The following is a 14,776-nucleotide window of genomic DNA, read 5'->3' as shown; positions in this document are numbered from 1 at the left end:
TCTCCTGCCTGCCTCATCCCTGCCACTAAAAAAGACACTTGGCACAGCCTGGGATCAAGTGTACATTTTTATTTTTTAATGGAACATAAGCTCCTTTAGAAAAAACATTCATCTGGATGATAATACCCATAGAAAAACCCAGCAATTTCATTCTTTTTTTTAATTTATTTATCATTTGTTAATTGTATTTATATTCAAGCAAAGTGCATATTTCTTTTTTTTTTTCTCATTTATACACATTGCACAATACATAAATAATCATGCTTATAAAACGTCTTTATATTTACAAGTAATAATATTTTTATATATAACATAAAATGCATTTTTTCTTTAATAAATCTCAGGGGGTCTTAAGGAGTCCTTTTTTTGTGTGTATTTCCAAAGCACTACAGTGCTAAAGTTCCAATGAGAATGCTCTCTTGTTCATTTAAACCTTTATATACAGAAAAATAGCTTATGTTAAGGTCTAAACATGCTCATTGAGCTAAGAAGAGTGCAAAAGTATCATACTAGTGTATGATTTCAAGAAGAAATGAAAGCACAACCGCATTTTCAAATTGAATGTTACTGGGATAACCCGATCTAAGAAGTTAAAACAGACCGACTATTGTGAACACTTTTTCTTTTTTCTTCCCATTTGTTTTTTGTTTGTTTTGTTGGTTTTGCTTTGTTTTGGTTTTTTTAGGCTTAGGCTTCTGTTGCTTTATATCAGCTCAAATGATAAAGTGTGGTCCATGCAAGAGGTTTCTCTGCTGTTATTTTCTCCCCTTGCATCAATTCATGACCATACAAAATTTAAAAAAAAAAGCAGTAGAAGAATAAACACAGTGACAAGGTGTCAACTCAGCAACAAGAAAAAATAAAAATTAAAAAAGATGGGTAAAGACCTGGTTGGGAAGATTTTGCACCATTCTTTGGCAACAATGTGGGGTTAGCACTTGCTGGGGAAGAGGTCTTGGTGTCACCGTCACCAGGGATGGGAAGGTGGTGCATAAAAAATATAAGTATCTTGTTCTTTTATCCAAGAGAAGGAACTGTAACATATAGCAAGTGGCTTCTGAATCCATTGATCACATAGGATAATCCTTTCAGAGGCATGAAATAATTATCATATGTGAGCCACACCCTTTTCTCATCCTTCCGAGTTATTGGCCATTTATACTTTAAAAAACTAGGTTTATCAAACTACCCCAAAGCATAAAAAAATATTTCCAAATATTTTTCTCAAAACAAAGGAGGGGACATACAAACTAAACAAAACAAAACCAGAAAGTTTGCATGAATAGCAAGCACTCAGAAGGAAATATTAGCAGCAAAGTAATATAAATGCCTTGAGTCCACTCTGTCTTGAGTTATCGGTTATTTAAAATAACCTCCAACCAGCATGGGCAACTGCTGATGAACTGTCTAGTGTAGCATTGGCCCCAGCCTTTCACAAAGCTGATCTGAAACGTAAATCCTGTCCATGGCTGCTGCATGAACTCATGGTCATTTGGTCTCTGCAAGCTGTATGCCTTCTCATAGTCAAAAGCCTTGATGGAAAAACCAGGAAACAGTTTGTGAACCAGCAACATCCTGGAGTTGGGGTTGTCCAGTGTGGCTGACTTGATGAAGATGGGGTAACTGCTGCGGTTGTACACCCACACTCCATCCACTTCCCTGGTGAGCTGGATGCCGTAGCCAATCTTGCCGCGGACCTTCTGCACCAGTTGGCTTTTGTTTTCTGAGTTGAGCTGTCCGAGGCAGAAACCATGCCCCTGAGGTAGATCATAGAAGATATCCAGGGAGGGCTCTTGGACAGAGTACAGCCGACCCACACGTGTCTTCTCTTCCCAGTATGCTACCACACACCAATGTGACCAATCCCCTGGCTCCTGAAGAACTTGGGAATCTACAGAACAGGAGAAAAAAAGGAAGAAAACCAGAAATTTAGCACCAAAAGGGGTAATACAACCCAAAAGTGACACAATGCTGGCAGGTCATTGCCTGCCAATGTGTTCATGACGCTCTCCACGTACACACCAACACCCATGGCACATCCACCATTTCCAAAAGCAATGTTATTAGGATCATTTAAGTTGACCCAGATTTGGAGAATTCCTGTGCCATTTCAGCACCTAATTCTAGTTAGAATTATGAGTCTTAAATCACCATGTCTACCTTCAAAAGTGTCTTGAGACCTACCAGCAGCAACCATGGTGCAGTCATCCTCACTCAAACCATCACCAGGACCACCTTCAGTGGCACTAGGAGAGATGAGATGCTCTAGCCAGCTGCATTTACCAAGACCAAACACCCTAAATGTCCTTATTTTCACTCACCAGATAGTGGATCCACTTCCATAAATATCTACTCGACACAGATGCTGAGAAAAAATGAGGTGCTGCTAAGAAAACCACATTGAAGGTCACCCCATGGGACCAGAGGGGGCAAGGACTCACCTACTCTAGTTCACAGGGCTTTTCCCTACCTGTAGTCAGAGCCTGGGTGGTGGAGAGAATGGAAACATTGGATGACACCCCAACTTGTGGGAAGCACTGAGACATGGTGGGGACAAAAAAATCTCATACTTCTTAACAAAAATGGCCTAACCCCTCCCGAAATTCATTCATGTAGCTTTTTTTTTTACTTCCTTGTGCATAGCTATCCTGTGCAAGAAGCAGGGATACAATGTAGCAGGAAAAAGCAAAGGGGGGGGAGGGGGGGGGGAATGTGAAAAGCCCCTTTTCCTCATGAAGGATCCCTAACAGCCTGGCACTGCTCAGCAGGTAATTTGTTCTAGCCTTGGTAGTCATGTTAAGACCTGAGAACTATTTATCTCTGTTATTGCATTTTTTAAAAAAATCAACCTTGGTATGCTAGTGAGTGCTACCAAAATAATCTCCTGCAGCATGGGAGCAGCTATGGTAATGGGAATAGTGGGTAACCCAGCACCCTAAAGCTCTTTCTGTGGACCCCCAAACCCCTTTGCCCAACATAAGCAATGGCAGGAACATGTTGGCTGCCCCGATTTCTTTATTATTTGGTATTAAAAAGCCCATTTCCCCAGTGCAGGCATTTTTCTTCTGTCTCTGAGTTGTGTTTCAAGCCCTGCACTGTGCTTTTAAGAGAACAAAACTAAAACTCAGGCACACACTTTTAATTTCCTCATTTCTATCCCAGTGGGGGAAATATTTCTCCAGTTGCTGGAGGCAGCTACTAAAAATGGGCCTGGCTGTATATGCCGCATAATAGGGACCCTCCCTCCTGGGTGAAAGTGGGGATGGGAGTTCTGGCAGTGGGGAGGCGGTCCCTGGGACAGCATTCATCAAGGTGCACCCCAGTTTGTCCTTCCATCTCCCCTTTTCAGTGCCTCCCAAGACTTTGTTGCCAATAATTTTATATCCTGCTGAAATCTAGCACCACTCAAGGGAATGAAGGGGAATAAGGTGGGTGGTTTGAGTTACCTCTCTCCTAACCCAAATGGGGTGCCCCCAGTTGGTCAAGAAACATGCCCAGCATAGTGTTTCCTCCACCCATTAAGGAGGGTAATGCTCAGGAGATAGAGGAATTTGGGGGGATGCCCCTCAGTCCATAGAGGGGATACTACTGAATACAGGAGGAGAATGCTCCTTTATCCATCCTCATCTCAACCAGCCATCACTTCCCTCCCTCCAACTTCCTGCTACACATTAAGCATACTGAAATTCTTATAGGTTTTTATTTATTTGGACATAAAAGCATCCCTTTCAGGAGGCAGCAGGGGGCAGAAGCCTTTTTCACTTGATATTTGTGCTTGCATTAGTGAAGACCACTTAACAAGTAGCTCATTGCTGCTTACAAAGAGTTATTTAATTGTCAGAACAAAAAAAAACAAACAAAACCCCAAACCACAAAAAAACAACTGCCTTGGCAATGAATGAACAGACCTTTATGGAGGGCTGAATGAATTCCACTAGGTTTTTCAATTATATGGGGTGACCAGACCTCAAGGACCAATCTTAGGTAATCCAGGATATTTTTTTTAGGAGACGATACCAGCACACAGTATAAATACGCCAGAGCCTCTTTCATTTGTGGACTTCAGCTGTTGACTGGATGTCTAGTCAAAAAGACATGAGAATATAAGGGTTGAGCTTGGATAAGTAGGCTCAGGCCTCCCTGCTACCAAAGATGCTTTTCATGGTTTTCATGGTTGTTTGGACCCCAGCAGAGCTTCCCTGCTCCCATCTGCCTCTGTGATTCTGGCATCCACTGGGAAAAGCCAGTAGCATCATTTGGGCAGCAGAGGCAGGAGAGGAGGAAAAAAGTTATGCAAAGATGCTTCCTACAGTGATGGATATTTTTTTCCCCAAAAGGCTTTTTTAGTGGCAATGAGCATGGATCCGGGCAAATGAAGCAGATAGATGGATTTTGCCCCAAAACACCCCACTGTATTCCTCCTGTGCAACCTGGAGTCATGGCAGTGACCCACTATCCAACTCCCATCTCTGTCTGCTGCCAACTCTTACAAAAGACCCAGATCCCAGGAAATTTGCAGCCACATCACTCAATGCTTTGGGATTCTTGTTTGAGTTAAAAACATTGTGTTTTACAAGCTCCTTGGAGCAAATACATCCCTTTCTAAATGACTGGAAAACTCACAGCAAACAGGGAGTGTTCCCATATTCCAGCAAACTGATAATGTTTAATGCTATAAACATCTGCACTATTATTTCATTATTAAGTATCCCTCCATTTGCTGCTATCACTAGGTTATTAAGATTTTCCATGGTTTCACAGAATCAATTAGGTTGGAAAAGACCTCTGAGATCATCAAGTCCACCCTATAACCGAACACCACCATGTCAACTAGACCATGGCACTGAGCGCCATATCCAGTCTTTCCTTAAACACTTCCAAGGATGCTGACTCCATCACCTCCCTGGACAGCCCATTCCAATACCTATCACCCTTACTGTAAATAATTTCATTATAATATCCAACCTAAACATCCCCTGGCACAGCTTGAGGCTATGTCCTCTCTTCTGGTTGCTAGTTGCCTGGGAGAAGAGGCTGATGCCCATCTGGCTACAATCTCCTTTCAGGGAGTTGTAGAGAATGATAAGGTTCCCTCTGAGCCTCCTTTTCTCCAGATCAAACACTCCCAGCTCCCTCAGCTGCTCCTCATAGGACTTGTGCTCCAGACCCTTCACCAGCCTTGCTGCACTTCTCCAGACCCACTCTAGCACTTCAATGCCTTTTTTGTAGTGAGGAGCCCAAAACTGGACACAGCACTCAAAGCGTGGCATCACCAGTGCCGAGTACAGGGAGACAATCACTTCCCTGGTTCTGCTGACCACACTATCTCTGATACAAGCCAGAAGGCCATTGGCCTTCTTGACCACATGAACACACTCTGGCTCATGTTAAACCAGCTGTCAAACAGCACTCCCAGGTCCTTTTCCGCTGAGCCACTTCCCAGCCATTCTGTCCCCAGCCTGTAGCGCTGCATGGAACTATTGTGGCTGAAGTGTAAGACATTGTTATGGTTTAGGCCTGGCAAAGCCAGGGCCCCCATAAATATACCTTTTACCTGATATCTGCTGTGAGATGTGGCCAGGAAATAAGCAAAGCAGGCTCCAACTTAAACATAAAGAGAAGTTTATTAACTAAACTACACACACAATTACTAAACTACACACACAATTACTAACCTACACACACACAGGGGAAAAAAAAACAAGGAGAATGAGAACTACACAGAAACACTTCCTTATCCTCCTCCCACCAAATTCCCAAACACATTTACATTTCCCAAAAATTATCCACACTCGGTCTGGCACCACCCTTTGGAAAAAAAATCAAATCTTCAGCTCATAAGGGATAGACGGAGTCCTTCCTTGTGCCACGGACTTCTTGTCACAATCAGCAATCCGCCCGGTATCTTGCTATCTCGTGACATCTCCTTTCCATGCCAAGGTGCTCTCACCACCAGGCATGGGATGGGGCAGGGGCCTGCCTTCAGGGCCTTTTAAGAATGCCTCATCTCGTTCCAAGCAGAGTACAGTCACAATCCTGGGACCTCTGTCCCCCCCATGTCTTCTATACCCCCTGGGGCCGAGGGGTCTCAAAACCAAACTCTCTTGACGCCGAGCCTCTGCTTCCCCCTGCAATACAGCCTCTGCATCACCAGGAAACAGTCCATGGAAATACAACAAAAAAGAGTCCAGCAAAAACTGCCACTCCATCTTCCTCCATTCCTTCAACATCTCTCTTCTCCCTTTGCCAGACCTTCCTTACTGGCCTGATTTTCTTCCTTCATCTTCCACTCCTGTCCCTTTCCCAGGAAAGGCAATGTTCTGCGAAGCCTTCATTCCCCAAAGGGTTAAAAGTTCTCCCAGGCGGCCGGACTGCCCGCTGCCCCCCCCCCCCTTCTACTCCCAGCCGTGCTGCCTGCCGGCACATGATATCAAGTTTCAAGATATACAGTTCGAGCACGGGCTGCATTCTCTGGGGGGGGAATAAACTGGTCGCTCAAGGGTCTGCCACCCTTCCTCCGAACCCGGGCCTACCATAGATGGGCCACGTGGCTTTCCCCTCCCCCAGCCCAGCCAGAAACTGGGCCGGGGGAGAGACTTCTTCACGCCGGAAATCCCAAGAGGGCTCCGAAGGCCAAGGGCCCTGCTTTTAACCCCTTGGGTTCGTAGTCTCAAGAGGCGGATCCAAATGTCCCACTGGTCAAACTAGGTGCCCATCTTAAATTCCAATTACCCATTGGTAACCACAGCAAAACAACATATCCCAGATGTCCCATTTCCGGTCAAACCACGACAGACATGGCACTTAGTCTTCTTAAACCTCATGCTCTTGGTCTCAGCCCATCTATCCAGGTCCCTCTGCAGGGCCTTCCTACCCTCCAGCAAACTGACACCCTCTTCCAACTTGGTGTCATCCACAAATTTGCTAATGGTAGATTCGATCCCCTCATCCAGATCATCAATAAAGATATTAAACTGTACTGGGCCCAACACTGATCCCTTAGGGGGCACTGCTAGTGACTGGCTGCCAACTGGATGTGGCACCATTCACCACCACTCTCTGGGCCTGGCTGTCCAGTCAGTTCTTAATCCAGCGAAGAGTACCCCTGTCCAAGTCGAGGGCTGCCAGCTTTTCCAGGAGTATGATATGGGAAACGGCTTTGCTGAAGTCCAGGTAGACAACATCCACAGCCTTACCTTCATCCACCTGGTCATAAAAGGAGATCAGGTTGGTGAAGCAGGACCTGCCCCTCCTAAATCCACGCTGGCTGGGCCTGTTCCCTTGGTTGTTCTGTAGGTGCTTGCTATGTGATCACACTCAGAATGATTTGCTCCATAACCTTGCCTGGCCCTGAGGTCAGGCTGAAAGGCCTGTAGTTTCTTGGATCCTCCTTCTGGCCCTTCTTATGGATGGGCATCACATTGGCCAGCTTCCAGTCATCTGGGACCTCCCTGATCAGCCAGGACTGATGATAAATTATGAAGAGTGGCTTGGTGAGCTCTTCTGCAAGCTCCCTTATTACCCTAGGATGTATCCCATCTTGTCCCATAGACTTGTGAGCATCTAAGTGGCCCAGCAGGTCTCTAACTGCTACCTCCTGGATTGCAAGGGGTCTATTCTGCTCCCCATCCCTGTCTACCAGTTCAGTGGGCTGGTTGTTCTGAGGATAACCGGTCTTACTGTTGAAGACTGAGACAAAGAAGGTGTCAGGCTGTCAGGCTGAATGTGCATCAGCAGTGCCCTGGCAGCCAGGAGGGCCAAGCCTGTCCTGGGGTGCATCAGGCACAGCATTGCCAGCTGGTCAAGGGAGGGGATTGTCTTGCTCTGCTCTAGTCACCTTGGTATTAGAAAGTTCCAGCAGGCTCCCCTCAGCATATTGTGCAAGCTTATTTTGAGATGACAAAAAAAAAAAAAAAAGGAAAAGGACTGAAAGAAAAGTGACTCTGCTCTCAGGAATTTAGGGAATTAGTTGTATTGATCACTCATAATTGGGTCTACAGAGAACGTCCATCTGCAGCAGAGCTCAGTTCTGCACAGAGTGGAGAAATCAAGGCAATAACTTGATGCCCCCAAAGTCTTTGGGGTAACATTGCTTGGAAATTTGGTGCAGATATTCATCACCAGTGATGCCCCAGCACAACCACATTATTCGATTTTTTCCCCATTTGTTTTATATCCTCCTGAATTTTCCTGAGTGGCTGACCTGACTTGACCAGTTATTTCCTAATACACAAGAGGTTGTGAGGCTTCCCACCACCTGCCTCAACTTTTATGAACATCAAATCCTGCCCAAAATCACTCAATAAAAGGCGACAGTCAGGATTTCTCTAGCGTTGAGCATGCTCATGCTGCCTGTGGGCTTGGAGCATCATCCTGCTCTGGGCAGAGATGCTGCAGAAACTGCTACATCCATACAGAAATCCTGGAGGATGAGACACCAAAGCAATAACCACAAAAAATATTAAAAGCTGCTGAAATCAAGAAAGTTCAGATGAAGGTGAGCGTGGGAGATTCACACCATGGAAACACTCAAATTTATCAGTAATAGCTCCATGCTTGGTTCTCCCAAGCTGTGGCAGGAGGACACATCTCCCATCAATTGGAAGTGGCAGAAAAATTCTGATATGGCTTTTCTCCTCGACACATGAACACTTTTAAGATGATGAAACCATGTCATCTGTACTTTTTTTCCCAAGCTCCACCAGTTTTATTAGGAGTTTGGAAAGAAAAAGTTCTTTTTCTTTCATTCAGGAAAAACCAAAGCATTTTATCAAAATGTAATAATAATAATAATAATAATAATAATAATAATAATAACAACACAGGTCCTATTCAGTTCTCAGCTCTCAGCCTTGTCCTGGTGCCAAGTTCATGAATGTAGAGGGGAGGTAAGCTGGATATCTTTTGTTTTGCTTGTTTTGTTTTGACATAGCTAAAGGTCTTCCTGTAATCAAGGACCTTGAGAGTGTCCTGGGGTGACGTTATGATGCTTGTATCCCCATTTATCTGTTCTGTGCCTTTAAGACCGACTCTGAAGAGTGGAAGTTTTGTTTGGGTTTCCCTTATCAGGGACACAGAGACGAGCAGTACATAGGGCTGTTTTTCACTTCTAACTTGCAGCTTGCTGCTTTGCTTGCTTGCTTTTCTGCTCTTGCTTCTGCTCTCGCTTTGGCTTCTGCTTATTAGCTAGTTTAGCTAAACAGTCCAAATTCCTTCCCGGACTGTTTCTCCTCTCCTGCTCCTGTGACCATCTCGAACCTGCTCCGGACTGGGACCCGGGAACACCGTTTGGCTGCAGCAGCTGCCCCAGCGCCGGAGGGACTGAGAACAGAGCAACCACCCCCGAAAGAGACTTTCTGATTTTGTCATCTTTCTCAGAGCGGTGTCAGCTGGTATTGTTCATTTTGTGTGCGGGGGGTGCTGTGCGTGTCAAATAAACAGGTTCTTTCCACCTCTCTTCAAGGAACTTTTTTTCCCGAACCAGTTGGGGGGAGGGGCCGTGTGGGTTTTCCTTTCTGGAGGGGCCCTTCTTTGCAGATTCTTTAACAAATTTGCCCTAAACCAGCACAAGAGAAAACATCAAGTTTAGCACACAGTGAGCTATCTCACCTGCTGGGACTACTCCCAGCCAATCAAGTCAAGAGCTGTCTAAATCATCATTGATATCTGCAATAATAACTTGTCACTGAAAATGAGAATAGAACTGTGTTCCTGATAAGGTTTTTAAATGTCTGTAATTGGATCTTTCCTCAGTGATATTAGGATTAGACCCAAACTAAATTATCCAATTGCAAAAGTGTTTCAAACTATTAATTTATATATATATATATATATGCATTTATGGATTTTTTTAAGGGCACACCTTTGACCTAAAGCACCTTCTCATGCCCTTCCTAAACTTCTCACCATGTCATCCTCTCTTCTCCTTCATTCCTCTGTGATCTCTAGGGCTGGATTTCCCACCAAACATCAACCCTGACACAACACTCACCATGGTATCATCTACCCATAATTGCTAACAAAAGTCTTCTAATTTTCATAGAACCATTGAATGGTTTGGGTTGGAAGGGATTTTTAAAGGCCATCTAGTCAAACCCCTCTACCATGAGCAAGGACACCTTCCACTAGATCAGGATGCTCAGGTTTTGTGGTACCCTCACCTTGGCCACTTGTGGAGGTGGCATTGCACACACAACCAATAATCCAGCATGAACAGGTAAAGGCAACAGATAAATTACTGTAGATGTCCACCAAGAAATCATAGCACCAAAAGTAGATTGGTCTTATGGACCTGTCCTAGAAGGGCCAGGACCCAGATGGGAGCTCCTGGGGCAGCAAGGAGATCATAGCATCCTAGAATGGTTTGGGTTGAAAGGAAACATAAAAATCATCTAGTTCAAACTCCCTGCTATGGGCAGGGACACCTTCCTCTAGACCAGGTAAGTCAAAGCCCCATCCAACCTGGACTTGAACACTTATGGTGAGCGGGTGTCTATCACCTCTCTGGGCAACCCGTGCCAGTACCTCACCACCCTCACAATCAAGAATTTCTTCCCAATATCGAATATAACCCTGCTCTCTGTCAGTTTGAAGTCATTCCCCCTTGTCCTGTCACTCCATGCCCTTGACAAAAGTCCCTCTTCAGCTCTCTTGTAGCCCCTTTAGGTACTGGAAGGTACTTTAAAGTTTCCCCAGAGCCTTCTCTTCTCCAGGCTGAACAACCCCAACTCTCCCAGCCTGTCTTCTTAGGAGAGGTGCTTCAGCCCTGTGATTACCTTCATGGCCTCTTCTGGACTTGCTCCAACAGGTCCATGACCTTCTTATGTTCCTAGGAGGCAGCTCTCTGCTGGAAAATGAATGCTGTGGGCACCACCAAAGAAGAGAAGAACCTATGGTCCTTCTTCCTTTATCCATCAGCACATTGTGCTTAAAAAAAGTTGGCTTGACTGGTGTCAGTACAACATGTTGTTTAACTGGGGCCAAAGCTGAGAGCAAGCTCAGCACATCTCATGCCCAGTAATCTCTCTTGGCTGACCTTAAGCAGCATTTGCAAGCCTGAGGCAGAGCCATGACTCCCATCTTCTCTACTTGTTGAGATGGAAGAGAAGGCGACAAAAACCCCAGAACTTTTTATTAGTTTTTGCATGCTCTTCTGGACTGTTCTCAGGACAGTTCGTGGCATTCCAGTTGCAGTTTTACCCCTCATGCTACTGGCAAGTGCTGGTTTTGCAGGATATCAGGAAAAACACCTCCTTGAACTCTTACTCAAAAGCAAACATCAAGGCAAGGAAAACACCAAGTATGATGTGCAACCACACAACTCATCAAAACAAGGAAAAACAGGCACAAGAAAGGAAATTTTACTTCCTTTCTAGTTTCTCAGATAATTTGCAGGCTATTTGGGTGGGAGAACAAAAAATAAAAAAAACAAAACAAAACAAAACAACAACAACAAAAAAAAAAAAAAACAAAAAAAAACCAAGAAAAATCCTTAAAGACAGATTTCCAGGTATGCTTAAAAAAAAAAAAACCCAAAAAAATTCAAATTAAAGAATATATCCTGCTGCAGAAAAGGATCTTTGTGCCTTTAACAGAGTTTGTGGCAGCCTAGAGATACCACCCATAGCAATATTTGCCCCAAACTTTTTATATCTCCCTACACACATTAGACACTTTCACCTCCCAGCTTTTGATGGCTGGGATGGTTTCTGAAAAAGCTAATTTAGAGGATGGGATGGTCATTTGTTAAGCTCCTGTTGTTTGCAAAGAAAATAAACCCTTACATACTGCAGGGATGCTACCACCCAAGGTGGCCCATGGGGCTCCTCCTCCACACCAACACAAGAGCCCCCAAAGAGCTGAGGCAGTCAGTCACATCAACATATACTTAGAGAGTCTTTAATCTGTGGACTATTGACATGATAGACCATAATATCTCTTTAGGAGCTATTACAGCCCATTGCGTCCATAGCTACTTATGGAGTCCTTAATCTGCAGATTGACAGGATAGACCATAAATTTGTGTCTATGTCTAACTAGGCAGCTCTTATTACTCATCATAGTAGTCATGCAGGCTAAAGAGCCTTAAGATTATTTGTTAAATTTTCTAACAACTTGTCCACTCAATCATTTAAATGGCTCCTTGCTCCTAGCAAAATCAGTCAACCTTGCATAAAAATAAATGTCCAACTGATTTCCCCCATGAATTCAGTTGGATGATATTTTCTAAAGACTGGCAGCCAGAAGCCAAGATGTTGCCAATGGATTTGTAACCTTGCAAGTCCAATGGAAACAAAGGGGATAAAATGTGGCAGAAGCCAACAGGGGAAGGAGTCTGGGATTTCCTGATATTTCTAGGGAAATATTTCTTTGGTTCAGACTCATGCTAGTGGCAACCTACAAGCTTGGGAGTACTCTGCTCAGTCCCCTTGTGACCCAACCAAGAACTTCCATCACCTTTACCACAGCTGGGAAACTTTCTTGTGAAATCAGGACAAACACAAGGTTGGGTTAGACAGTGGGCAGAGATGACTGATCCTCTCAGGTTCCCACCCCAACTTGGTGGTGCCTTGAGTCAACCTTCTCCCAACCTGGAACCCAGGCCTGACCTTTGAGGGTTAATTTAGGGATAGGATAATAATAGCAAGAAAATAAAGTGAGAAAGGGTCCTTGCAAACATGTTCTTGCAGACCTACAAAGCCTCACAAGTGGGCACGAGTATGGCAAATGCCAAGGCTGGCCCAGGAGGAATGTCCAAGATTGGAAAATATGGGGTGATTGATGTCCCCTGCATCAAAGGATGATAAAGAAAGAACCAAAGAGAAACCACTGATTTCATGGAGTCCACCAAACCAGAAATTTGATTCATAAACATCTTATTAGTCACTGCTACTGTCTAATTACAGTGATTAATCAATTACCACAGCTAAAAACAACTTGAGAAGAACCTTTTTTTTTTTTTGTGCCAGCCAAGTAAAGCTGGAGCTACAAGGTGAGGCAGAGAATACACAGGCACACACCAAAAATGCCTGTCTGCCTGTGTCCAGCAGTTAGAGAGGAGCCAGCTGACTCCAGTTTCCTCCATACCAGGCTTTGGGCCTCATCAGTTATGCAAATTATAGAGTACCATGCTGTCTGAAGGACAAATTTTGACTCAGCCCAGAGGAAAGCCTTAGAGGAAGGGTGAGGGTAAAGTAGCCTGCCAAATCCACTCATAATATTTACAGTAAATGGGCTTCTTTGCTGTTGTTTAGTATACAGTCAGTCTAATTATTTTTTAAGTTTTCATTTAAAGAACCTTCTTTATCTGCATCTCCTTCTATTCCCCTCAAAGGTGTGGGAAAACTTTTCCCTTGTTTCAAAAAAGCAGTAGGATAGGAATCCCTTCCCCAAGCCTCAACATGGCAGTCAGTTGGGATAAGGGGATGCTTCAAGAGGGAACACCCTTCCAGAAGGTTGCTGCTAACATCCACAGGGGTTTTTAAGATTCCTGGACCACCCCAATAGGCACAAGGGCATGCAGATCTATGTGGAAAATCCCCCCAAATCCTATTTTGATGTTGAAGCCACAAGAAGCCACTGGGCCATGCCAACCCTGGGGTCACAGCCCCCCTCAACACAGACACCAAGCTTGGGTTTAGAGGATGAAGACCTTAAAAAGCTTTTGAAATTAAAAATAAAGCTCCACTGTCACAAGGTTGCCTAGTACCCAGTGATGCCCTTGGGAGGGCAGGGATATAGTCCCTAGGAAAGCCACAGATCTCCACAGAAAACATATGACTGTGTGGGGGGCAAGTTAAAAACCTTGTAAAGACCTTAATAAAAACCGAAGCAGAGGAGTCTAAGATATCCAAACTGTCATGGTTATAGAGAAAAGGGGTGAAGTTTCTAGCACTGTTTGATTCCATACTGCCCACATCATGGTGGCAGCATGGTTTCAGCAGGAGAAAGCCAGGGCAGAAGGGTAGTCATCTTTTTTTGGGCTAAAGGGAAGGGTTTTCAGGTTTTGGGGTCAGCCCAGCATACCTAGTCCCTCTCTGCTACCGGCAGTCCCTTTCTTGTTTCTCCAAGCCACGTTTTTTCTGGTTTGATGTTGAAAGACAGCACTGGTGAGCCTAAGATGCTGCTCCTAGAAAAAGAAAAGGGAGCGAGCAGCAGCAGCATGGAGTGGAGCCCAGCCAAGCCATGTGGACTTCAAGCTGCAGCAGCTGCCATAGCTGCAGCCAGAACCCAAGCCACAGACAGAACCACCAAGCACTCCAGTACTGCTCCAGCAAAGTCAGGCCCAGGAGAATGGTCCCCTGACCTGTTTCAGAGCCCTGTCATGTCCCACCAGGTTTTGTCTTGTCCCTGTTTTTTCCATTGTTTTTGGCTAGGGTAAGAAAGCTCAGCAGCAAGCCTACCCAACATTTTGTCTTCCCATACACCACATGGCTCAGCAGAGGGCCAGTCGCCATTTTGCCTTTGTCTGGGAAACCATGCCAGGCGCTGTCTTCAAGAAGCGTTTTTGTTTGTTCAGTGGTGAATACCCTTTTGTGGGTAAAAAACTCTTTCTTTTGCACACTTTTTATTAATATTTTTGTTGTTATTACGATTTTCAGCAAATTGCGATTCCATCGTATAATCTCTCCTAGTGTTTCCTCCACTATCAGAAGGGGGGCAGGGGAAAAAGGGCAGCTTGAGTGGGTTTGATTTTCCCACTGGGTTTTAAACCAAAATACAAACTGATACCTAATACACAGATGTGTGTTAGAATATCCCCCCAAATGCGTTCCAT

The 14,776-nt window shown here is 44.6% G+C and overlaps 1 protein-coding gene across 1 annotated transcript in view; it reads right to left on the bottom strand.

Annotated features, from left to right (window-relative positions):
- Window positions 1-1,352: 1,352 nt before the first annotated feature.
- The window catches only part of LOC128941424 (mothers against decapentaplegic homolog 7-like), a 34,472-nt gene continuing 21,048 nt past the window's right edge, over window positions 1,353-14,776 (bottom strand). Inside the window, 1 exon segment of the mRNA XM_054283183.1 lies at window positions 1,353-1,891. Within this exon segment, the coding sequence (XP_054139158.1) occupies window positions 1,353-1,891 (539 nt within the window).

The sequence above is a fragment of the Melozone crissalis genome, unplaced genomic scaffold, assembly GCF_028551555.1.
Source record: "Melozone crissalis strain CALT ecotype California unplaced genomic scaffold, PUWL_Pcris_2 ptg000035l_1, whole genome shotgun sequence".
NCBI classification, from domain to species: Eukaryota; Metazoa; Chordata; class Aves; order Passeriformes; family Passerellidae; genus Melozone; species Melozone crissalis.
The sequence above is the reverse complement of the archived record's forward strand: the minus strand, read 5'-3'. Positions and strand labels throughout refer to the sequence as shown.